The sequence below is a fragment of the Heptranchias perlo genome, unplaced genomic scaffold, assembly GCF_035084215.1.
Source record: "Heptranchias perlo isolate sHepPer1 unplaced genomic scaffold, sHepPer1.hap1 HAP1_SCAFFOLD_73, whole genome shotgun sequence".
Classification (NCBI taxonomy): Eukaryota; Metazoa; Chordata; class Chondrichthyes; order Hexanchiformes; family Hexanchidae; genus Heptranchias; species Heptranchias perlo.
This window is the reverse complement of record NW_027139761.1, coordinates 503,949-530,089: the sequence shown is the minus strand read 5'-3', so window position 1 is coordinate 530,089 and position 26,141 is coordinate 503,949. Positions and strand designations below refer to the sequence as shown.

General features: G+C 46.7%; 1 protein-coding gene and 3 non-coding genes across 4 annotated transcripts; 2 read left to right on the top strand and 2 right to left on the bottom strand.

The window, feature by feature from the left end:
• Window positions 1-1,702: 1,702 nt before the first annotated feature.
• Window positions 1,703-14,981, top strand: LOC137318775 (zona pellucida sperm-binding protein 4-like). Its single transcript, XM_067981426.1, has 11 exons — window positions 1,703-1,930; window positions 3,134-3,185; window positions 11,440-11,529; window positions 12,191-12,369; window positions 12,439-12,536; window positions 12,612-12,745; window positions 12,825-13,014; window positions 13,250-13,397; window positions 13,552-13,624; window positions 14,404-14,517; window positions 14,591-14,981. Exons 1-11 carry the CDS (start codon window positions 1,703-1,705, stop codon window positions 14,737-14,739), a joined length of 1,455 nt encoding a protein of 484 aa, XP_067837527.1. The 3' UTR covers window positions 14,740-14,981.
• Window positions 4,901-4,973, bottom strand: trnav-aac (transfer RNA valine (anticodon AAC)). Its single transcript has one exon. It is a non-coding gene; the product is annotated as a tRNA-Val (tRNA).
• Window positions 14,982-19,278: 4,297 nt separating the features above from the next.
• Window positions 19,279-19,352, bottom strand: trnan-guu (transfer RNA asparagine (anticodon GUU)). Its single transcript has one exon. It is a non-coding gene; the product is annotated as a tRNA-Asn (tRNA).
• A 6,102-nt stretch (window positions 19,353-25,454) lies between these two features.
• Window positions 25,455-25,536, top strand: trnas-uga (transfer RNA serine (anticodon UGA)). Its single transcript has one exon. It is a non-coding gene; the product is annotated as a tRNA-Ser (tRNA).
• The last annotated feature ends 605 nt before the right edge of the window (window positions 25,537-26,141 follow it).

The window sequence follows — 26,141 nt, the reverse complement described above, 5'->3', positions numbered from 1 at the left end:
AGGCAAGTTGATGAGGCGGTTTAGTCAGCATAAGGGATACTTTGCTTTGTAAATAGGGGCATTGAGTACAAAAAAAGGAAGTCATACTAATCCTTACAAATCAGTGGTTAGGCCTCAGCTGGAGTGTATGTCCGGTTCTGGGCACCACACTTTAGGATGAAAAGGCATTGAAGGGGATTCAGAGCAGGTTGACCTGGATGATACCAGGGATGAGGGACTTCAGTTATGTGGAGAGATTGGAGAAGCTGGGATTATTCTCCTTACAGCAGAGAAGATTAATGGGAGACCTAATAGAGATATTCAAAATAATGAGGGGTTTTGAAAGTACAAGGAGGGAGAAACTGTTTCCTCTGGCAAGTGGGTCGGTAACCAGAGGTCACAGATTTAAAATAATTGGGATAAGAACTAGCCCGGAATTGAGGAGAATTTTTTCACACTGAGGATTTTTTAAGATCAGGAACGCACTTCCTGAAAGGGTGGTGTAAGCAGATTCCATAGAATCATTCAAAAGGCAATTGGACATGTATTTGAAGAGGATTAATTTGCAGGGAAAAATCTGGGTGTGGGTCTAATTGGACAGGTCTTCGAAAGATCCAGCACAGGTATCACGGCGGAATGGACTCCTTCTGTGCTGTAAGCTTCCATGATTCTATGATTACCTTCTGAATCATTACAATTGATAATATTCAGTGTTGAGGAACGAAGAAAATTATAACCGTGATATTCGGCTTCTCCATTCCCTTATGAATATCGCAGATTATAATGTCCAGGCGGGGTGGGTCTGAATGGGGGATAGAGTGCGGAGATTGGAATGGAAGCCCAGCAGAATGAACTTGGTCTCATCAGTTTTTGTTATTTTTCCTACCAGTTGCCCGAAGCAGGCGGTGAAACTTCTCGAGAGAGAGAAACGTCATTTCAGTTCTGAAGGAAAAAGGTGTCATGAAAATCGGGAGAAACGCACATGGAATGATCCGGGACTTACAGCACATCCCTTTTAAACAGACACAGACACGGAATGATCCGGGACTTACAGCACATCCCTTTTAAACAGACACAGACACGGAATGATCCGGGACTTACAGCACATCCCTTTAAAACAGGCAGAGACACTGAATGATCCGGGATATAAATCACAATTATGGTCGATTAGTTTCTCTTACGTTGACCATAAGATAGACTCTTTTTACCAGGACACCGCTGTCCGTTTGATACGTCGCGATCTCACAATCTCAACACCTTCGTGGAAGGAAATGTTGCTGATTGCAGCAAACAACGCAAAAAGCTCCGTCTGCCGTTTCGAGAAGCATGGGACTGACAGCCACACCTTCTGGATGGAGTGAATGAGAGGAACAAGACTTCAACACACAAATCGACGACGATCGGATTCAAACCCACGCGTGCAGAGCACAATAGATTAATAATCCATTGCCTTACCCTCTGGGCCACCGCGTCACATGAATAGAAATTGGAAAGCCCATTTTGTTCAAAATGAAAATACTGGCTATGTTGCCAATCTGAAATAATAACAGTAGATGCTGGAAATCGTCAGCAGGTCAGACAGAATCTTTAGATACAGAAAGAGAGTTAATGTTTCAGGTCGATGACCTTTCATCTGAGCTGAGTCAGAATAAATGCGCTTTTATTTTCTGTTTTTGAATGCAAAGCCCTGGACTCTGAGGACAAGAAAGTCTGACCGTACAATATGACCTGCCCATGCATCCAAATCGAGAATGTTGAAAATATCCAGTCAGCAGAAAACTTCGGTGGAAGAACAGATTTTGTCACTGCATGCAGCGTGCTGGAAGGACCAAAGACGAATGGTGAGCGTGGGGAAATGCCAGGATACCAAGCATTAGGATTCACTCGATATTTTTGCAGAGAGTCCGTTGATGAATTTCAGATGGAACAGCAACAGGCTGAAATCCAGTCGGTGTGTGAAAGAAAGCGAGTGCTGATGGAAGGGGCTGGGAGTTCAGCAGTGTGGCACCGTGTGCCCAAGCACAGCAGTTAAATCTGATTCCCAATTAGTGAACCCATCCAAAACGCCTGTTTATTTGTTTGAGGGTTTTTTTTATTCGTTCACGGGATGTGACCGTCGCTGGCGAGGCCAGCATTTATTGCCTATCCCTAACTGCCACTGAGAAGGTGGTGGTGAGCCGCCTTCTTGAACGGCTGCAGTCCGTGTGGTGAAGGTTCTCCCACAGTGCTGTTCGTTAGTAAGTTCCAGGATTTTGACCCAGCGACGATGAAGCAACGGCGATATATTTCCAAGTCGGGATGGTGTGTGACTTGGAGGGGAATGTTCAGGTGGTATTGTTCCCATGTGCCTGCTGCTCTTGTCCTGCTAGCTGTTAGAGATCGTGGGGAGGTGCTGTCGAAGAAGCCTTGGCGAGTTGCTGCAGTGCATCCTATGGATGGTACACACTGCAGCCACTGTGCGCCCGTGGCGGCGGGAATGAATGTTTGGGGTGGTGGATGGAGTGCCAATCAAGCCTGCTGCTTTGTTCTGTATGGTGTCGAGCTTCTTCAGTGTTTTTGGAGCTGCACTCATCCAGGCAAGTGGAGAGTATTCCATCACACTCCTCACTAGTGCCTTGTAGATGGTGGAAAGGCTGTGGGGAGTCAGGAGGTGAGTCACTCGCCGCAGAATATCCAGCGTCTGACCTGCTCTTGCAGCCACAGTATTTATGTGGTTGGTCCAGTTAAGTTTCTGGTCAATGTGACCCCAAGGATGTTGATGGTTGGGGAATCGGCGATGGTAATGCCGTTGAATGTCAAAGGGACATGGTTTGATTCTCTCTTGTTGGAGACAGTCATTGCCTGGCACTTGTCTGGCGCGAATGTTACTTGCCACTTATCAGCCCAAGCCCGGATGCTGTCCAGGTCTTGCTGCATGCGGGCACCGACGGCTTCTTTATCTGAGGGGTTGCGAATGGAAATGAACACTGTGGAATCATCAGCGAACATCCCCATTCATGGCCTTATGATGGAGGGAAGGTCATTGATGAAGCAGCTGAAGATGGTTGGGCCTAGGACACTGCCCCGTACTGTACATTACTTTTTAAATATTACAGCTAAGCAGAGCACTTGAGCAGTCACAGCTGTGACTTTGACATTTCTCCCTCTCCTCTAGATCTCCCCGGCAACTGCCACTAACCACAATCTTCTGTCACACTTCTCCACGAGTAAGTTCCGCGCCTCAGTTTTCAAATGAAATAACTTCCATCTCTTCAGTCACGGACAGCCCAGAGAGAGTTTCTGAGTCTCAGGTCCCACTTTGCATAAATCCTCCTAAAAGTATCATTATAAAATGTTCTACAGTTAATAATAATATAAATAAAAGTTCTTATCTTTTGGGGTTTTGTTCAGATTCCACGGCTTTTAAAGATCATTGCGGATATTTGACGAAGCGCCTCTTGATTGGCGGCTTCTCTTTTATTAAGATCCCGAAGCGATCATTGAGAGACCGAAAATCAAGCTGTTTGTCAGAAACACTGTTATTTCGGTACTAAAATAAGCAGTATGGGCTATTGAAGTGCTCAGGTTGTGAGTTTCAGTCTCACCTTCAACAATCAAACATTTCACTCCGAGCATTTTAACCGGAGTTCAAAGTACAACTGGTATGTTCCATGATGCATCTACTTCTTAGTGTTCCCATGTGGGCACTTGGGTTCCTCTGGCCTTCCGTCTTCCTTGAGCAGATGCGAGTTTCGTTGTTTTGGAGGGAGAGGGGGATCTCAGCGTCAGCTGTCATGGCAAAGGGGCCGGGATGAGATCTTTAAATCGAAGGAACCAAACATACGATTATTCTTTTCGTCAAGCGGATATTCATCGGTTGCAATTTTCGTGTGGGGCAAATTTGGAAGGGAAATATGCTGCCTGGTGTCACTGTGTCACGGGTGAAATTATTCAGCTCACAGATGTTAATACGCTGAAAGGTCGAGAGGCCTTTTCTAACTCCCGTGTGGGACAAGTTCAGCTTTTGGGCCAATTGGTAAAGTGTTATTTTAATTGGTGCCAACGAATGACATGTCATTTGGCACAAACAAGAAGGATTTTAAACTCACGAGTTCGCTGTCCATGTTTCTTAGATCATGTTCAATAAAATCAAGGAATCCCCTCAACACGTGACTGAGAATTTTATTACAGGGACCCTCCCCCCTGTTCGACGTCTTCGAGGGATAATTCAGAGTCCTCTTATGAATATTTAAGATCGGAACTTAACGACGAGCGAGCCTGGGGAGATCACTCGTTAAAGCATCAAACTTTTAAAGCTGGTAGTGATATCAGGGTCCAGTGTTCAAGCGATAAATTTAGAATCAGCTGGTAAGTTCTGCCTTTGTTGCTGAGCAACAGCTCCGGGACAGACGATGCCTGCGATGTGTTGTCAAAGCTTCGGTGGTGTCTTGTTTCCCAGGGATGGGCAGTAATGCGCTGTCTGTAGCGGGAATTGCAGCTTCCCGCCAGCAACGTGTGATTGGAGAGAGCGGGGCCGAAAGAGGGGCTCAATTTTGTTTCTGTCGTGACCTCAATCAATCCGGGAGCTGGGGAACATCGAACATCGAAAAACTGATGTTTGTTGCCGCGGCCGCAATGTTGTATATAACTGTGGTTATTAACCGAAGCTGCACTGCAGGAGCCTTTAATGATCTCTCACAAATCAGCTGAAATAATTCGCAATGTGCAGCTTTGAGAGTGGCTTTCTGCACCGTCAGTGCAGGAAACGTGAGTGAGTGAAACACTGTCTGTATATGTGTAGTGTTTGAGTTTGTATTGAACTACACAGAGAATGGAAAATATACCTGTTCTGTGAGGTGTGGTATTTTATTCACATTTAACCACAGACTGAATTCTTGCTTTTTTCACACTTATTGAACTTTAGTGCGTAACGTTTTCAAAATGTTTCTGCCCGGTTTCGAACCGGGGACCTTTCGCGTGTTAGGCGAACGTGATAACCACTATACTACAGAAACGCTGTTACACACGATTTTATAGGAAACCCTCAGAAGATAGCTGCCGTCTGCAAATGATCTCAGTGTGGGAGACGGGTCCCTTTCCCGTTCAGGGGATTAACTTCTACAAAATAGTTTACTGTATTAATTTCGCAATACTCATTAAACTCTGAAAAAAGACGAATAGTTGTTCAAATCGCCATTAATCAACTAATAACTTTTTGTTTCAGGCTGACGGAAATCCTAACTTTTTTTTATGTATTCATTCACCAGGCAGAATACAGAAAGTTCAGAGGCGATGTGAAAGAGGAAATAAGAGGGTCAAAGAGAGAGTATAAGAATAGACTGGAGGCCAACATAAAAGGGAATCCAAAAGTCTTCCACAGGCATGTAAACATTAAACGGGTCGTAAGAGCCCTACTCTGATTAGTGACCATAAAGGAGATCTGCTCATGGAGGCAGAGTGGGTGGCTCAGGGACTAAATGAATACTTTGCATTTGTCTTTACCAAAGATGAAGATGCTGCCAGAGTCTCAGTATAGGAAGATATAGTTGAGATACCAGATGGGCGAAACATTGATAAAAAAGAGGTACTTGAAAGGCTATCTGCACTTAAAGTAGATAAGTCACCCGATCCGGATGGGATCCATCTTAGGTTGCTGATATAAGTAAGAGGGGAAATTGCAGAGGTACTGGCCATAATCATCCAAATATCCAAAGATACAGCAGTGGTGCAGAGGAGCGGAGAATTGCAAATGTTACACCCTTGTTCAAGAAAGAGTGCAAGGGTGAACCCAGCAACAAGAGGCCAGTCAGGTAACCTCAGTGTTGGGGAAACTTTTAGAAACGATAATCCGGGACAGAATTCACAATCACTTGGACGAGTGTGGATTGATTAGGGAAAGCCGGCACGGATTAGTTAAAGGCAAAACGAGTTTAACTAACCTGATGGAATATTTTGATGAGATAACAGAGAGGGTAGATGAAGGCAATGCAGTTGATACGGTGTATATGGACTTTAAAAAGGCATTTAATAAAGTGCCCCACTGTAGGCTTATCAGTAAGATTGCGGCCCATGGATAAAGGGGACAATAGAAACAAGGATACAGAATTGGCTAAGGGACAGGAAACAGAAAGTAGTGGTGAGCGGTTGTTTTGTGGACTGGAGGGAGGTGTACAGTATTGTTCCCCAGGGGTTAGTGATGGGACCACTGCTTTTCTTCATATATATTAATGACTTGGACTTGGGTGCACTGGGCACAACTTCAAAATTTGCAGATGACACAAAATTTGGAATGGCGGTAAACACTGTGAAGGATAGTGATTCACCTCCAGAGGTGATAGACAGACTGGCTGCATGGCGGACACACGGCAGATGAAATTTAACGCAGAAACATGCATAGTGATACATTTCGGTAGGAAGAACGAGGAGAGGCAATATAAACTAGAGGGCACAAATCTAAAAGGGGCACAGGTTCAGAGAGTTCTGGGGTTTATGTGCACAAATCTTTGAAGGTGGCAGAGCAGGTTGAGAAAGCCGTTAAAAATCATACGGGATCCTGGGCTTTATAAATAGAGGCATAGAGTAAAAAAGCATGGACGTTATGATGAACCTTTATCAAACACTGGTTTGGCCACAACTGGAGTATTGTGCCCAGTTCTGTGCACCGCACTTTAGGAAAAATGTGAAGGCCTTCGAGAGGGTGCAGAAGAGATTTACTGGAATGATTCCAGGGATGAGGGACTTCAGTTACTTGGATAGACTGGAGAAGTTGCGTTGTTCTCCTTGGAACAGAGACGGTTGCGAGGAGAATTAATCAAGGTATTCAAAATGATGATGGGTCTAGACAGAATAGATGGAGAGAAACTGTTCTCATTGGCAGAAGGGACAAGAAACAGAGGACATAGATTTCAGGTGACTGGCAAAAGAACCAAAGGTGAAATGAGGAAAAACTTCTTTACACAGCGAATGGTTAGGACCTGGAATGCACTGCCCGAGGGGGTGGTGGAGGCAGATTCAATCATGGCCTTCAAAGAGGAACGAGATAATTACTTGAAAGGAAAAGAATTGCACGGCTTCGGGGAAACGGTGGGGGAGTGGGACGAGCTGGATTGCTGTGAAATAGAGCCGAATGGCCTCCTTCCGTGCTGCAACCTTTCTCCGAAATCTATGATTTCATGGGAAGTGACCGTCGCTGGCAATGCCAGCATTTATTGTGTATCCCTAATTGGCCTTGAGAAGGTGGCGGTGAGCCGTCTTCATGAACCGCTGAAGTCCGTGTGCTGAAGGTTCTCACACAGTGCTGTTCGGCAGGGAGTTCTAGGATTTTGACCCAGCGTCACCTGAGCATGGTGTGTGACTTGGAGGGGAACGTGCAGGTGGTGTTGTTCCCATGCGCCTGCTGCTCTTGTCCTTCTAGCTGGTCGAGGTCGCGGGTTTGGGTGGTGCTGTCGAAGAAGCCTTGGCGAATTGCATGGCTACAGTGCATCTTGTAGATGGTACACACTGCAGCCACGGTGCGCTGGAGGGAGTGAATGTTAATGATGGTGGATGGGGTGCCAATTAATCGGGCTGCTTTGTCCTGGATGGTGCCTAGCTTCTTGATTGTTGTTGAAGATGCATTCGTCCAGGCATGTGGAGGGTATTCCATCACACTCCTGACTTGTGCCTTGTCGATGGTAGAAAGATTTTGGAGAGTCATGCGCTGAGTCACTCGCTGTAGAATGCCCAGCCTCTGACCTGCTATTGTAGCCACAGTATTTAAGTTTTTTAATATATATTCGTTCATGGGTTGTGGGCGTCGCTGACGAGGCCAGCATTTATTGCCCATCCCTAATCACCCTTGAGTGGTGGTGGTGAGCCGCTTTCTTGAACCGCTGCAGTCCGTGTGGTGAAGGTTCTCCCACAGTGCTGTTAGGTAGGGAGTTCCAGTATTTTCACCCAGCAGTGATGAAGGAACGGCGATATATTTCGAAGTCGGGATGGTGTGTGACTTGGAGAGGAACGTGCAGGTGGTATTGTTCCCATGTGCCTGCTGCCATTGTCATTCTTGGTGGAAAAGGTCGTAGGTTTGGGAGGTGCTGTCGAAGAAGCCTTGGCGAATTGCTGCAGTGCATCCCAAAGATTGTACACACTGCAGCCACTGTGGGTCGGTGGTGAAGGGAGTGAATGTTTAGGGTGGTGGATGGGTGCCAATCAAGCGGGCGGCTTTGTCCTGGATCGTGTCGAGCTTCTTGAGTGTTGTTGGAGCTCCACTCATGCAGGCCAATGGACAGTATTCCATCACACTCCTGACTTGTGCCTTGTATATGGGGAAAGGCTTTCGGAGTCAGGAGGTGAGTCGCTCGCCGCAGAATACTCAGCCTCTGACCTGCTCTTGTCGCCGCACTATTTATATGGATGGTCCAGTTAAGTTTCTGATCAATGGTGAACCCAGGATGTTGATGATGGGGGATTCGGCGATGGTAATGCCGTTTAATGTCAAGGGGAGGTGGTTCGACTCTCTCTTGTTGGAGATGGTCATTGCCTGGCACTTGTCTGGCGCCAATGTTACTTGGCACTTATCAGCCCAAGCCTGGATGTTGTCGAGGTCTTGCTGAATGCGGGCTCGGACTGCTTCATTATTTGAGGGATTGCGAATGGAACTGAACACTGTGCAATCATCAGCGAACGTCACCATTTCTGACCTTATGATGGAAGGAAGGTCATTGATGAAACAGCTGAAGATGGTTGGGCCTAATGCACTGCCCTGAAGAACTCCTGCAACAATGTCTTGGGGGTGAGATGATTGGCCTCCAACAACCACTCCCATCTTCCTTTGTGCTAGGTATAAATCCAGCCACTCGAGAGATTTCCCCTGATTCCCATTGACTTCAATTTTACTAGGGTTCCTTGGTGCCACACTCGGTCAAATGCTGCCTTGATATCAAGGGTCTGTACCTCTCACCTCACCTCTGGAATTCAGCTCTTTTGTCCATGTTTGGACCAAGGCTGTAATGAGGTCTGGAGCTGAGTGGTCCTGGCGGAACCCAAACGAGCATCGGTGAGCAGTTTATTGGTGAGTAAGTGCCCCTTAATAGCATTGTCGACGACACCTTCCATCACTTTGCTGATGATCGAGAGTAGACTAATGGGGCGGTAATTGGCCGGATTGGATTTGTCCTGCTTTTTTGGACAGGACATACCTGGGCAATTTTCCACATTGTCGGGTAGATGCCAGTTTTGTAGCTGTACTGGAACAGCTTGGCGAGAGGGGCGGCTAGTTCTGGAGCACAAGACTTCAGCACGACAGCCGGGATGTTGTCCGGGCCCATCGCCTTTGCTGTATCCGGTGCACTCCAGCCGTTCCTTGATATCACGTGGAGTGAATCGAGTTGGCTGAAGATTGGCTTCTGTGATTTTGGAGATATCGGAAGGAGGCCCAGATGGATCATCCACACGGCACTTCTGGCCGAAGATGGTTGCAAACGCTTCAGCCTTGTCTTTTGCACTCACGTGCTGGGCTCTGCCATCATTGAGGATGGGGAGGTTTACAGGGCCTACTCCTCCCATGACTTGTTTAATTATCCACCACCATTCACGACTGGATGTGGCAGGACTGCAGAGCTTTGATCTGATCCGTTGGTTGTGGAATCGCTTAGCTCTGTCTATAGCATGTTGCTTCCGCTGTTTAGCTTGCATGTAGTCCTGAGTTGTAGCTTCACCAGGTTGAAACCTCATTATTTGGACGCCTGGTGTTGCTCCTGGCATGCTCTTCCACACTCCTCATTGAACCAGGGTTGATCCACTGGCTTGTTGGTAATGGTAGAGTGAGGGATATGCCGATCCATGAGATTACAGATTGTGCTGCTGCTGATGGCCCACAGCAACTCATGGATGCCCAGTTTTGAGCTGCTGGATCTGTTCTGCATCTATCCCATTTAGCACAATGGTAGTGTCACACAACACGTTGGATGGTATCCTCAGTGCGAAGACGGGACTTCCTCACCATGAGGACTTTGCAGTGGTGTCATGGAACAGATGCATTTGCGACAGGTAGATTGGTGAGGACGAGGTCAAGTAAGTTTTTCCCTCGTGTTGGTTCGCTCAACACCCAACGCAGGCCCACTCTCGCAGCTATATCCTTCAGGACTCGACCAGCTCGGTCAGCAGTGGACATTGAAGTCTCCCACCCAGAGTACATTCTGTGCCCTTGCTCCCCTCATTGCTTCTTCCAAGTGGTGCTCAACATGGAGGATAACTGATATCATCAGCTGAGGGAGGACGAGTAGCTGGTAATCTGCAGGAGGTTTCCTTGCCCATGTTTGACCTTATGCCATGAGTTTTCATGGGGTCCAGAGTCAATGTTGAGGACTACCCAGGGCCACTCCCTCCTGACTGGAGATCACTGTACCGCCACCTCTGGTCGGATCTGTCCTGCCGGTGGGACAGGACATACCCAGGGATGGTGATGGAAGAATCTGGGACGTTGGCTGAAAAGCATGATTCTGTGAGCATGGCTGTGTCAGGCTCTTGCTTGACTCGTCTGTGGGACAGCTCCCCCAATTTTGGCACAAGTCTCCAGATGTCAGTGAGGAGGGCTTTGCGGGGTTGCTGGGCTTGTTTTGACCTTTGTCGTGTCCCGTGCCGAGTGGTCCGTCCGGTTTAACTCTTATTATTACTTTTTTTTCAGCGGGATTTATACAGCTGAGTTGCTTGCTGGGCCATTTCAGAGGGCAATTAAGAATCAACCACATTGCTGTGTGTCTGGAGTCACATATCGGCCAGACCGGGTCAGGTCGGCAGGTTTATTTCTTTGAAGGATATTCGTGAAGCAGATGTGTTTTCACGATAATCCGGTAGTTTCATAGCAACCCATTACTGATACCAGTATTTTAATTCCAGATTTTATTTAATTAATTGAAATTAAATTCCTCAGCTGCCGTGGCGGGATTTGAATTTATGACTTGGAGAATTATTCAGCCAGGCCTGCTGGATTACTATTTCAGTAACATTAACACTCTGCTACCGTACCGTAGCTGGACAATAACATATTGATTTCACTCTGTTTATTAATTAGTATTAAAAGACCCGCATTCCCACCGGTCACACGGAGATGGGGCATATTTTTAATAAACTATTATAGGTGACGTTGGTTCTAAAAAATAAAGGTGACTAAAAAAGCAAAAAAAAAAACAAATAATGCGATTTGGTTCCAGTTTGGTTGTGATGAAGAAATAAAGTTGTCGTTGGACCCAGTCTCACCTTTATTCTGCCATTAAAACCAGGCCCATCCGTGTGAGCCGTGCGAATGCGGGTTGATGTTCGGGAGCTCGTGGGCCACGGACTCTGCCTCAGGCTGATTGGGACATTCCGTTACTGCGGGTTAAACAGCGCTGCTATAAAAAGGGGAAGTCGGCTTTCCATTATCACTTACTTAGGAGAGTTCGCTTGTTATAATGCAGGGGTTTGGGATTCTTGTTTTGTTATTTGTTGTGATCTGTTCAGCTCAGCCGCCCTCTCTTCTTTTCCCGGCCGATAAATGTTCGTTGTCTCCTAAAAACCGCAAAGACTGCGGATTTCCGGGAATTGAAGCTAGTGAGTGTGTGCAGAGAGGCTGCTGCTTCGATGCGGGGAATCGGGATGCGCCGCCGTGTTTCTATTCACTGGACAATCTGCCAGGTGGGTGTATTCTTGGTCCGTCTATATTCTGGGCCAGGACTTTCCAGGGTCACCCGCAATCCAGCTGCACGCGGTTTCCCAGGAGAGTTTCACCTCTCCTTCCTGTCCTACAACGCCAGTTGGAAATTCAAACATTTCCAGTCCGGAGAGTGGAACCGGTGGTGGGATTGGGAGCTTCCAATCCCGCAGAGTAGATTTGATGGGATTGGGGGGTGGCTGTTAATCAAATACAGAAAGAGCAATAGTTAATCGCCTTTTGACCCAGTATCTGCAGTTCGAATCATTCTACTGTTGCTCGATAACTTGGGAGTCACACTGAGGAAGGGCAGAGTGAACGAGCTCCGGCCCCTGTTGCCACTGACCATTTGGATTTGATATTTGATTTATATCGGAGATGCGGGCAATTTAAATCCAAGCAGCGCGGTGTTGAGCTGCAGTTGGTCCACTGGTTTCCATCAGACAGATAATGGGGTGGGATAGAAATTTAAACATGGATGGGGTTTGTCCCCCTACCGGTAACGGTTCCCTTGACCCTCCCAGTGGGACAACTAACCGCCTTTCATTGACTCTCTTGCAGTCTGTACCAAGGATGGGCGGGTCCTGATCGCGATCTCCAAGGATTTGACGCTGCCTCCTGTAAACCTGACAACGGTCCATCTGAAGGATGCAGACGGAGCTGAGTGCCGTCCAACCGTGGCCTCTGCAGACACTGTGCTCTTTCAGTTCGCAGTCACTGAATGTGGTGCTACTCAGCGGGTAGGTATTGCGGGCTGGGAGCCCCATCGATGGCTCAGTTCGGGACTGATGGTCTTCTGTCTCTTGTAGCTAGACGGCGTGAATATCCTGTATGAAACGGATGTGTTGGGTGAGTTTGAGATCTTGGATGGCGCTTTGGGATCAGTGACCCGGGACAGCCCTTTCAGGTGAGCATAGTAGCACATTCAGCGGGTAGAGACAGTGAGGAGCTGAATTCTCCAGCCGTGTCCGTTCTCTTGCAGGCTCCATGTCCAGTGCAGTTACAAGGGAAGCCAGGAGTCTGATCTGCAGGTGAAGCCCAGAGTTTACACCCTTTCTCCACCACTGCCTGCCACTGAAGCCGGGATCCTGCTTCTGGAGCTGAGAATAGCGAGAGGTAACGAGTGCTCGCTGATGGCTAGTGTCCAACTTCAGGCTCTCCAAATAGTGCCCGCCCGTCATCTTTCTCTTTTCAGATGGTGGCTACCGGAGCTGGTACGTGGACAGTGACTACCCGATCCTGAGTGTGCTCCGGGACCCCGTGTTTGTGGAGGTTCGTGTCCTGAACCGGAACGATCCGTCCCTTGTGCTGGTGCTCAATGACTGCTGGGCGACCCCCACCCCCGAGCCGTATTCGGGGCTCCGATGGGACCTCCTGGTGGGCAGGTAAGGGATCCAGTGAGGGGGCTTGTGGCAGTGTGGGGATTGGGGAGGGGGCGACATGGGCGGGGATAATACAGAAATCATTACTGGAGTCCGGGTTAGTGATTGGGGAAATATTCCTTCGAAGGTGACATTTTGGTCCATTCTCCGGAATAATTGGGTTGATGTAATCCTATAACCGTGTGGCCATCTATTGGAGGTCTCTTCTCCCCGCGACGCCTCTCTGTCTCTGTTCCAGGTGCCCCTTTGCTGGTGATAACTACAAAACCCGCCTCCTACCAGTAAACGCTGCTTTCCATTTGCTGTTCCCAACTCACCATAATCGTTTTGTAGTCAGCACGTTCGCTTTCTGGGACCGAGTTTCGGGCCGGGCTCTGACCGGGGAGGTGAGTTTCCTTCAGTGCTTCTTTCCCGGTCACTTTGTATCACTTGTTCCCTGGCTCTTAATAAGTGAGCAGGCCTCTGTTGGTCGGTTGACTGTAGAAGCATTAATCTGACTGTAACCTGTGGGATTGACCATACCGCACTGTCCCTTTGCAGGTTTATTTCCACTGCAGTGCTGAGGTTTGCTACCCTTCCACCCGAGCGAACTGCACGGCTCCCTGCAGACCCAGTAAGTACCTGTGATCTGACTAGAAACTAACCCCTCATGGGGAGGGGTGGGTGTGGGACATCTGGACATGGGGCTCCCTCAGCAAGTGGCCGAGCACTGGGCACAGGGTGAGTGTCCCGAATCTGGCGGATCTGGGAACTTGTCCAGTTACATTCGTTGCAGGTTTCCGTTAGACCAGCAATCTAGGTCAGCGGGTCTGAGCACATCTTGCACCAAGTCAGTAATTGTGAAGGATGCTCTAATCCTTGAGCTGGGATGAATGAAGTATTTTTGGTTCCTTGCTACTTGCCCAGATGCTGAGCTGTCCTAATTGCCGATCCCTGAGGAGCAGAATCTCCATTGTTGGCACGGGGGTGTTCCACATCCGGTTCGGAAGATTCCACCCTTGGCCTTGGAGAACATTTAACCGGCATCTAATTGTCCTCTTTGACACCGGGAATTCAGGGTGGAACCGAACGGATGTCCCGGGGCCCGACACCTGGCCAATTGTCAAAGTCTCATGAAACTGCGGGTCAAAGTAATGCATCAAACAGTGTCTCTTCACCAGGAGACCGGACTGGCCATTGTGGCGGCAGCAATTGCAAACTCTGCTCAGATGCCGCGTCCTTCTGAGAATCGGTTTGGTGAGAACCAGATGCAATTATAGCCCGAACTCTCAACTCTGTCCGGTACCCAGGGCTTTGATGTTTTTTGCATGAGGCCATCTGATTCAGGATTTGCAGAGAGCTGAAGATTTCATCATTCACCATGAACTGTCACTTGTTCTCCTTGTCCCCCAGAAAGGCGAAGAAGCGCCGATGACCGGTCTGGGGTCTTGGTGACCGCTGATGGACCCATCCTTTTCCTGGAAGGAGAAGCGAGATTGGCTGCTCGAATCCACCAGGACGAGAAAGGTCAGCAGTAAGCTCCACTTGTATCTAGTGATTGAGTGTCTGATGCCCATCTAACCCTGGATTCTCCCCACAGATGCTGCTGTTGATTCACCCTCCCGTGTTCCTGGATTGGCGATTGGGGTAGCGCTGCTCTCCGTGGCCCTGTTGGTCGGGACTGTTGCTATGTGGAAAATGGAGCCTGGCCGCAGGGTGGGCTCCGAGTGCAGGTCCATGGAACTGTAGATGTCTGTTGGATAATAAACTCCTGTTATAGATGATTGCACATCTCGTGTTACCTTCGAAATGCTCGCTGGATTTTACTATTTGCAGTGAGATAATTTGGTGCCTGGTTTGAGAATTGTTTGTGCAGCATCCGACGGCTGCAGCCAACAATTACCATAGCCCCCACCCCCACCATTCGGATTGAGATCCGGGGCAAAGTTGTGGTGGGTTTGTAGTAAAATGGTGTCGGGCAGGAATGACTGGTTTATTTGCCTCTAAGTCTGATCCTGTGGGTTGGTCCTGGGCCCATGACACTGGCATTACCTATTCACTGAGGGCATCGATTGACCAGTTTGCCAAGCCTGGAGTGTTGGGCTCTCCTCGCATGCCTGCTGGCTGCTGGTCTCTCCGGCTTTTAGAACAGGAGAATGGACCAGATGAATATGTGGCTGCAGGGATGGTGTGGGAGGGATTTAAGTTCCTGAGACATTGGGACCGGTTCTGCGGAAGGTGGGACCTGTACAAGTGGGATGGGCTATGCCGGAGCAGGACCAGGACCGATGTCCTCGTGAAGGTGTTTGCTAGTGCTGTTGGGCATAGGAATTTGAGCAGGGAGGCGGAGGAGGTTGAAACAAGACAGAACGGGAAGAAGCAATAGTGGAAGGCAGAGAAAACAAGGGCGAAAAACAAATAGGCTCATAGTGCAAAATAATTCTAAGATGGCTGGCAATCTTCAAAACCAGTCTAATGGCGTTGTATTAATGTGCAGAGCATTCGCAATAAGGTAGATGTATTAAATGCAGATCGATATTAACGGGTATAATATAGTTGCGATTCTGGAGACATAGTTGCAGGGTGACCAAGAATGGGTACTGAACATCCACGGGTATTCAATATTTAGGAACGACAGGCAAAAAGGGGAAATGAGGTGGGGTAGCGTTGCGAGTAAAGGAGGAAATCAATGCAATAGTAAGGATATTTCCTGCGAAAATCAGAATGTGGAATCTCCATGGGTGGAGCTATTACACCAAGGGGCAGAAAGCGTCGGTGGGGGTTGTCTATTGCCCCCTCCCCCACCCCCCAAACTGAAGTGGAGATGTAGGGGAGGGCATTAAACAGAAAATTAGGGACGCATGCAAGAAGGGTACAACTATAATCATGGGTGACTTTAATTTACACATCGATTGGTCAAACTAAATTAGCAATAATACTGTGGGGGAGGAATTCCTGGATTGTGTACGTGATGGATTTCTCGACCAATATGTTGAGGAACCAACGAGAGAACAGACGATCCTAGAATGGGTATTGTGCACTGAGAAAGGATTAATTAACAATCTTGTTGTGCGGGGTCCCTGAAGGAAGCGCAACCATAACTTAATAGCATTCCTCATTAAGATGGAGAGTGAAGTAGTTGAATCCGAAACTAGGGTCCTGAATCTAAATAAATGAAATTACGAAAGTATGAGGTGAGTTGGCCAGAATAGATTGGGGAACTTTACTAAAAGGGATGACGGTCTGGAGGCAATGGCTAATATTTAAAGAACGTGTGCAGGAATTACAACAATTATTCATTCCCGTCTGGCGCAAAAATAAAACAGGAAAGATGGCTCAACCGTGGCTTGCAAAAGAAATTAGGGATAGTATTAGATCCGAAGAGGAGACATATATAATTGCCAGAAAAAGCCGCAAGCCTGAGGATTGGGAGCAGTTTAGAATTCAGCAAAGGAGGACAAAGAGATTGATTAAGAGGGGAAAGATAGAGTAAACTAGCAGGGAACATAAAAACTGACTGTAAAAGCTTCTATAAAAATATGTCAAGAGAAAAAGATTAGTGAAGACAAATGTAGGTTCCTGACAGTCAGAAATGGGAAGTTATAATTGGGAACAAAGAAATGGCAGAACAATTAAACACATACTTTTTGTTCTGTCTTCACAAAGTAGGATACAAATAACCTTCCAGAAATGTTAGGGAACCAAGGGCCTAGTGAGGGACAAACTGAAGGAAACAAGTATTCGTTTAAAAAAAATAGTGCTCGGCAAATTATTGGGGCTGAAGGCTGAAAAATCCCCAGGGCCTGCTAATCTCCAACCCAGAGTACAAAACGAAGTGGCCCTGGAAATAGTGGATGCATTCGTGATCATCTACCAAAATTCTATAGAATCCTGAACGGTTCCTACAGATTGGAAGGTGGCAAATGTAACTCCACCATTTAAAAAAGGAGGGAGAGGAAAAACAGGGAATTACGACCAGTTAGCCTAACATCAGTCGTGGGGAAAATGCTCGTCTATTTTAAAAGATGTTAATGCAGAACGCTTGGAAGGCATCAATGGGATCAGACAAAGTCAGCATAGATTTGTGAAAGGGAAATCATGCTTAACAAATCTACTGGAGTTTTTTGAGGATGTAACTAGTAGAATAGATAGGGGAGAACCAGTAGATGTGGTGTTCTTGGATTTTAGAAGGCTTTTGATAAGGTCCCACACTAGATGTAACGTGCAAAATTTAAGCACATGGGATTGGGGGGAATAGACTGGCATGGATTGAGAATTGGTTGACAGACAGGAAACAGAGTAGGAATGAACGGGTCTTTTTCCGGGTGGCAGGCAGTGACCAGTGGGGTACCGCAGGGATCACTGCTTGTGCCCCAGCTAGTCACAATATATATCAGTCTGGTAAACCTTCGTTGCACTTCCTCCATGGCAAGGACATCCTTCCTCACATAAAGAGACCAAAACTGCACACAATACTCCAGATATTGGTGTGGCCTCACCAAGGCCCTGTATCAATGCAGTAAGAGGACCCTGTTCCTGTACTCAAATCCTCTTGCAATGAAGGCCAACATACCATTCACCTTCCTAACTGCTTGCTGCACCTGAATGCTCGCTTTCAGCGACTGGTGTCCAAGGACACCCAGGTCTCGTTGCACTTCCCAATCGATCACCATTCAGATAACAATCTCTCTTTATTTTTACAACCAAAGTGGATAACATCACATTTATCCACGTTATACTGCATCTGCCATGTTCTTGCCCACTCACCCAACTTGTCGAAATCAAATTGGACAATATGTGATATGGATGAGGGAACGGAATGTAACATTTCCAAGTTTGAAGACGACACAAAGCTGGGGTGAAATGTGAGCTGTGAGGAGGATGCAAAGATGGTCCAATGTGTCGTTGTGGACAATGCAAGGACAAATCAAGTATGAAAATACTCAACTGGGAAGAGCGAATTTCAGCGAGTTGAAAAGGGATCGGGTCCAGGTGGATTGGAATCAAAGATTGACAGGTAAAACAGCAAATGAGCAATGGGAGGCTTTGAGTGAGGAGATAGTTTGGGTACAGACTGGACACATTCTTACTCGGGGAAAGTTAGGGCATGAAAAACTAGAGCTCCCTGGATGACAACAGAGTATTTGAGACAGCATTTTGTACATTCCGAATACCAATGTCCGGACAGGTGTGCCCGCGGTTATCAACCACAACCTCGTCACCTGCACGCTGACAGATAAAAAGCGGCCGCATTCTGCTTCAGTGAGATGAAATCCGAGAGCGGTTTCAAGGTCAATTGCAATTGCAAGTAGAATGCGTTCAGAGGACGTGAGATCATTGAGATACCTCCAAACACCCTGCCAGTTTGAACAGCAGCTCAACATCAAAAGTCTGGGGGGGAAAAAAATGAGGGCTCGTCCGGGATTTGAACCCGGGATCTCTCACATATTTCAAGGAACAAACCCGAAGCGAGAATCATAGCCCTAGACCAACGAACCCGCTGGAAAAAAAAACAACAAGCATTAATTTCTGACTATCAGCGGCCACTTTCCCCAAATCTCCCTTAAAGTACCTGAAATAAAAATGTGTCCGTACATTAGTGAAGAATCATAAAGCCAATGTCTTCTCTGTTGGGTTTTGTTTAGGTCTCCCGACGCTGATAAAGAGGATTAGGGACAGTTCATGAGTTAATGGTTGTAACGGTGCAGATACTCCAGTGTTACGGTGCAGATATCCCAGTGTGAGGGTGCAGATCCACCACTGTGAGGATGCAGATACTCTGCTGCAAAGGTGCAGATGCTCGGATTTAAAGGTGCAGATACTCCGGTGTAATGGTGCAGATATTCCGGTGTAACGGTGCAAATACTCGGATTTCAGGGGGCAGATACTCGGATGTGAGGATTTGTTGCCGCGACTGAAATGCGGCTTAGAACTTATCCAAGGCAGCGCTGCATGATCCTTTCATGATCTCTCACAAATCAACTGAAACCCATCGGAATGTGAACATACAATTTTGCGTTTCCAAAATAAAAGGGGGTGACATTCATTGTGGAAACAGTCCAGTGTCGGTCACTGCAGAAATATCCATGTCAGAGTGAAGCGGCTGTCCTGCAACCTTCGGACCTTGTCCATCAAGAAGAATTCAGATTTCCGCGAAGCCAATCACAGGTGAAATGGTGGAAGATCGGCCGTGCTCAGCTGGCCATCGAAACCGGGCATTTGTTTTGCAGCCAAAACAAACATCAGAAACCAGGAAATGCGAGACCATGAAGATAAAAGTTTCCCCACCGTCCCTGGGTGGGATCGAACCACCAACCTTTCCGTTAACAACCGAACGCGCTAACCGATTGCGCCACAGAGACAGCACACGTTTGCTGTTGAACTACTGATTCAACGAACTAAAAATTCAGGTTGCAGCGATCAAAATAAATTCTCTCCACGATCGGTTCACTTTTCCAAAATAAAGTGTGTGAAGTTTGCACGACCGAAAATCTGTGCTCTATTATTCCTGAACATTAAACTCACCTTGCCATGAAACACCTGTATTTTGGAAGGCTCAGTCCCCTCATGGTCGAGAGGATTGATTTCTCGAGCTGTGATTCGCCATTCTCTATTCCAGTAATATTCAGGTTTGCTGAAAATGAGATGAGATGAAATGAGCAGGTCCGACGAGCAGGTCTGTGACACGACACGGTGTCTACAAAGTTGTCTCTTGCACTTACAGTGAAGCGGACGGCAGTTTTCACTCTTAAACCAGTAACCATGATGTTCAGAAAAAGTGTGGCCGAGACAAACTCGATTTCAGCGCGGTGACACTGGGTCAGAGTAAAGTTCAGTTCATGCGATTGCCGAGTGGCGAGAAGGTGGATTTGGAACTCCTGTGCGGCTGCGCTGCGAGTTGTCCAGATCTGTTTGGAGCGATATTCACTTCAATTCATCACTGACAGGGACAATTTGATTCCAAGATTCTTTTTCTCTGCTGCTTGGTGAGATTTCAAAAGTTGCAAACGACCCATACCGACCCCAAACTCGTCACTTCCACTCTGACAGATGTAACGCGGTCACACTCTTCACTTCAGTGAGATGAAAGCCGGGAGCGATTTCACCGTCGAATGCAATGGCGAACAAAACTCATTCCAAGAAAGTGCAGGTCATTGAGGTGCCTTTAAATTCCCGATTGTTTGCACTGAACGTCTTCCCAAAGCGTTTGAGATTCATTTGGAGCGATTTGGGGACTTTTTTTCCCTCTTTGCAAAAGTTTCAACCGCAAGTCAAGGTCAAAAGTCGAGGGCGGAATGAGACGCCTTCCTGAAATTTGAGAACCAGGGAAGCAGACTTTAGAGCAAGGTTCTGTTTATTGACAAAAAGCAGATACAATATTCATCCCGGAACGATCCAGAATCTGATCAGCTCGAAAAGTAACCGTGACCCGGTGATTTGAACACGCAGCCTTCTGGTGACGCAAAATGTCATGAAGATAGAAGCAGGAAGTTGAAAAGTGGGAATTGATTGATTCAGTGAGTGGGCAAAACTGCGGCAAATATAGTTCAATGGGGGGTGAGCGAGATCATCCAATTTAAATCTAAGAAAGATAAATCAGAATGTTTTCTAAATGGTGAGAAACTGGGAACTGTGGAGGAGCAGAGAGATTTAGGAGTCCAAGTGCAGAAAGCGCTACCAACTAGCGTACAGGTACAGAAATTAATTAAAATGTCTAATGGACCGTCAGTACGGCCGGTTAACTCAGTTGCTTAGAGTATGTTGTAACGCCTTAATCACGGATTCGATTCTGATAATTTATTTCGGCTTTTTATAACTTTTAAAATCGAAGCTTTACAAAAAAATATATAACGACAGATTCGAGGGGACAGTTTTTTGAATAACATCCATTGTTACTTTGCCCCTGGACCGGAGAAACACGTCTTTCTTTTTATTCGGGTTTTTTTGGCAACTGACCCTGTGGTGCAATGGCGAGTGTGTTGGACTTCTACTTGTTTTGTTTGATAAGCCATTCAAAGGTTGTGGATTCGAGTTGCAACGGCGTTGGATTTTAGTTCGGGAGCTGGGAAGTGAAATTTTGCAGCAAAACCGCAACAGCATCATTAATGTCCGTCAAGGATGTGAAACTGACCCCGACACTTCATCTTGCACAAGTGGCTCCAGTCACACCCGAATTCATGATTCTTAAACCACTCTGAGCTGGATTGGCGAAACTCTCTCAAGAAGGAGACTCATCATCTGCTCAGATCGAAAGTCAATCTGCTGGACTTCCGGCTCTGTCAGACTGCATGTTCCTTCATACAGGTTTCTAACTGGACACATGCATCCTGCTGCCGTGGCAGCATTGGTGCTTCAGGGGTAGAATTCTTGCTTGCAGTAATTGTATTCCTGTAAGACTAGCTCCTGAAGTGTCGGATGGAAAGTATCCTGGCTGAGCGGTCAAAGGCGCAGGTTTAAAGCTCCAGTTAAATCCCACGATTTGTAAATGGATCGAAATCATAGTTTGTGTCCACAAAACCACTGCCTCCCTCCTGTAAACAAGTAACAGTAAACATCTCGTCTGCTATTGCAACAGCGTAGTCCGGAGGAACCACATGGCATTTCAGATAAGTAGATGCATTTTGGAACACACCAATTGTACCTTCAACTCCGGTCGAAATGTTCACAAGCAAAAAGATTTTTTGGTCTAGGTGAGACACGAATTAAAAACCCCGGCATTTCCCGAGCCTGTAACTCATATGAGGACGGATTGCGCCGCGAGAGCCCGGTCACTCTGATCACCTGTCCCACTCTGCTGGAAAGAATCTTAAGGTGAGAGGTCATTACCTGTGGAAACGTGTCCAGTCACTGTGATGAAACTAATATCTGCACTTTCACTTTCAGCTTCTTTCACATCCTCTGCTCCATCGCACTGCAATCGGATTTTCTGTGAACAGGTCAAAATGGACATTTGCAGAAATTCTGTCAGTGGTAAAATTCGAATCGATAAACGCCCCAGACATTGAAACCAGCGATTTTAACCACCAGCTCACACTTCCACAAAACAGGGCCAATCTTCAAAGGTCTGTTTAATGATCAAATAAATTAAGTGAAGCTAATTGACCGCATTTGCCGCGTGCTGGGTTGTTCCCCTTCGATCAGAGAAGGTTGAGAGGAGATTTGATAGAAGTCTTCAAAGTCATGAAGGGTTTAGCTAAAGTAAATAAAGAGAAACCATTTTAATTGGCGGAATGGTCGGGAACCAGGGGACACAGATTTGAGGTGATTGCAAAAGAACAAAAGGCGATATGAGGAAAAACTTAATTACGCAGCGAGTAGTTCTGATCTGGAATGCGCTGCTTGAAAGGGTGGTGGAAGCAGATTCAATCGTGACTTTAAAAAAGAATTTGAAGGGGAAAAATGCAGATCACCGGGAAAGGGCAGGGGAATTGGACTAATTGGATTGCTCTTATAAAAGCCGCCACGGGCTCGATGAGCCGAACAGCCTCCTTCTGTGCTGTAACCATTCTATGATTCGATGGACAGAAGCGGTCTGAATGAATGGGCGATCGGTTGTGGGGAACAGGGAAATTTTCGACTGGTTGTTCGGTTGTGTTACTGACGGCTCCTTGTTCTCGGATTATGGTTTTCATTTTGGACGTTTCACTGTTTGATATGTGAGAGTTCCCCAGTTCAAATCCCAGAACCCGCCTGTTTCACTATTTCCAGTGAGGATTTACTCATTTCTTTCTCACATCTTTTCAGCGTTGCAGAAAGCAGCATTGATTTAATTCTCGAACATGTTTGAGGTCCAGAGGCCAGAATGCAGCCGGTTTATCGACGCAACACACACGGAGAGAGTAAAATGCCTCACGGCGGTGTGCAGATTGAAACTGAAGGTGAATTTATCCCAATTCAGGCGATCTCAGAGGTGCAGAACCAAAATGCGCCTTAATTGGTCGGGAAAACGAACCCTGTTCCCTCGCGTGGGAAGTGGAAATTCTCCCAGTGAAACAGCAATGTTTGCTGTGTCCAGTTGGAAACCTGTTTAAAACAACATATCATTTCACAAATCTCCTCTGCGTACCTTGCGCATTCTGATTTACAGCCCTGCATTACGAGCACTCGCTGCTTGTGATGGCCGAATGGTTAAGCCGTTACATCTAAAACGCGACGGGGTCTTTTGGTAAAACATTGGAATCCTGCTCGCGGCGCTATTGTTTACAGTTTTGTTCAATGCTCAAATAAATAGGAACTGGAGATAACGGGCCGCATTTCCTTCTCTCAGAGAGATCCTCCACCGCGGCAGAACTTTTAATTGGGAGCCCAGTGGTCTCTTGCAAAATTTCAAGGTGCGTGAAGGAAACTTCACAATAATCCACAACTGGAGCATTGTGTCCAATTCTGGGCACCGCACTTTAGGAAGGATGTGAAGGCCTTAGAGGTGGCGCAGAAAAGATTTACTGGAATGGTTCCAGGGATGAGGGACTTCAGTTATGTGGAAAGACTGGAGAAGCTGGGGTTGTTCTCCTTCGGGCAGGAAGGTTGAGAGGAGATTTGATAGAAGTGTTCAAAATCATGACGGGTTTAGATAAAGTAAATAAACAGAAACTGCTCCCGTTGGCGGAAGGGTCGAGAACCAGAGGACACAGATTTACGGTGGTTGACAAAAGAACCAAAGGCGATATGAGGAAAAACGTTTTAAATCAGCGAGTAGATATAATCTGGAATGCATCTCCGGAAAGTGTGGTGGAAGCAGATTTAATCGTGACTTTCTAAAAGGAATTGGATAAGTATTTGAAGGAAAAATATTTGCGGGTCGACAGGGAAAGAACGGGGGAATGGGACTAACTGGATTTCTCTTAAAGAGAGCAGGGGCAGGCTCAATGGGCCGAATGTCCTCCTTCTGTGCAGTAACGATTCTATGAGTGTATGATTCCATCTCTCTCAAGCTTCATTTCAAATTCTGCTAACTTGATATTCAGGCTTTTTTTTCCATACTTTTCTCTCTCTATCTCCCTCTGTCTCTGTCCCTCTGTGTTTTCCCCTGATGAACTTATCAGGCTTCCTTGAACGGACAAAGCTCATCGAACCTGCGACACCAGCAGAGAACGGTAAAGATGGAAAGACTGAGACGGTAGGAAAAGTAAAGGACCAACCCAGATGATGAATTCGTAGCCAATGTCCACATATTGATGTCTCTTCGTACTCATAGTGAAATCATCAGTCCTTTTAGCCCAGAATAAAAACAAATTCTTGTCTTTATAAAGCGCTTTTCACGACATCAAGACGTCCCAAAGCGCTTTACAGCCAATGAAGTATTTTTGAAGTGTCGTCACTGTTATACTTGTGGTAGAGTGGATAATCTGCGGATGCCAAGACAGACAACAATGTAGCTTTAGAGCAATTAATTCTGCAAAGCCTCACTTGATATTACAACTCGCACATTCGAAACGAATGTGGTAAAGAGAGGCTAATATTGTTGGTATGAAATAGTTAATGTACGTCTTCACATTGCCGTACATCGGAATAGAAAAAGTGATAGGATGTAGAGAATGGTGGCCGATCGGCTGTGGGTGGCACCGAATTCTGCATTCGTTTCACCCCTCTGTTATCAGTGGCTCGTTGGTCTTCGGGTATGATTCTCACTTTGGGGATTTGCTGATTGTTATGTGAGAGATCCCGGACGAGCCCTGCGGTGTTACCATTTTTAGTTCAAAATCACTAATTGGCTTCTCACGTCTTGTCAGCGGTGTAGTCGGCAGGATTGTCTTAATTCCAGTGCATGGAGGACAGAATGCAGAGGTTCTGTCGACGATAACACACATGGAGAAAGGAAAATATCACAAGATGGTGTTCAAATTCAAGCTGAATGTAAATGTATCCCAATTCACTCGACCTCATGAATGGAGAATGAAAAATGCTCCTCTATTGGGTGGTGATCGAACCCGCGCCTCCCGCGCAGAAATCAAGAATTTTATTACTGAAATAACAAAGTCCGCATCGCAGCCGGCGGCATGCGCTCAGTTCGAAACCTGTCTAAAAGAACATACAGTCTCAGAGTTCTCCTGTCATAACCTTCTTCATTCTCTTCTGCAGCGGTGTCGGATTTGTCGCTTGCAGCAGCGATGACCGAATGATTAAGGCGTTAGACTTGCAATGTGATTTTCCAACCCAGCTTCGACGCAATACACGTGGAGAATGGAAAATGTCTCAAATGGTGCGCAGATTGAAGCTGAGGGCGAATGTCGCACAATTCACGCGATCTTATGAATGGAGAATGAAAATAATCCGAAACGAACCGGAAATCGAACCCCGGTTTCTAACGTGATAAATGAGAATTCTATCACCGAGACAGCAAAGTCAGCACATTAACAAGCTGTAAGTTTCCAGTTGGAAACCTGTCTGAGAGAACAAAGTGTCACAAATCTCGTGTGATAACCCTACGCATTCCGATTTATAGCTGTGCATCATCGATGTTTGCAGCTGCGATGGCCGAGTGGTTAAGGCGTTGGACTTGAAATCCAATGGGGTTTCCCTGCACAGGTTCGAATCCTGTTCGCAGCGCCACTTTTCAAAGTTTGTTCAGTGTTCAAATTAATATGAACTTGAACGAACGGACCTTGTTCGCTCCCTCAGAGAGGTGCTCCATCGCCAACGACGCTTTGAACTCGGAGCCCAATTGCAAAATTGCAAGACACGTGAAGGAATCTCTCCCAAGCTCCATTCTCAGTTCTGCTCGTTCGCAGAACTTGACATTTATACAATTTATTTCTATGTTTTAATCTCTCCCTGTCTCTGTCACTTGACTTTGCCTGTTTTCTCCTGATGGACTTCTCAGGCATCGTGAACAGCGAAGAATGATGGAACCTGCAACACCAGCAGAGAAGGGTAAAGATGGAAAGACTGAGACGGTAGGAAAAGAAAAGGTGCAACCCAGCTGATGAATTCGTAATTAATGTCCACACGTTTATGTTTCTTCCCCTCACAATGAAAAAATCAGCAATTTGAGTACAGTACACTTATGGTAGGGTGTATAATATGCGGATGTTGAGACCGACAATCGAACCATTGCCGTGGTGATGAAAGCGCCGAATCCTAAACACTGAACCCCAAGGAAACGCTGAAAATTCTTTGCTGCGAACAAGCAGAGCAACGCGGCCTTTCCTACT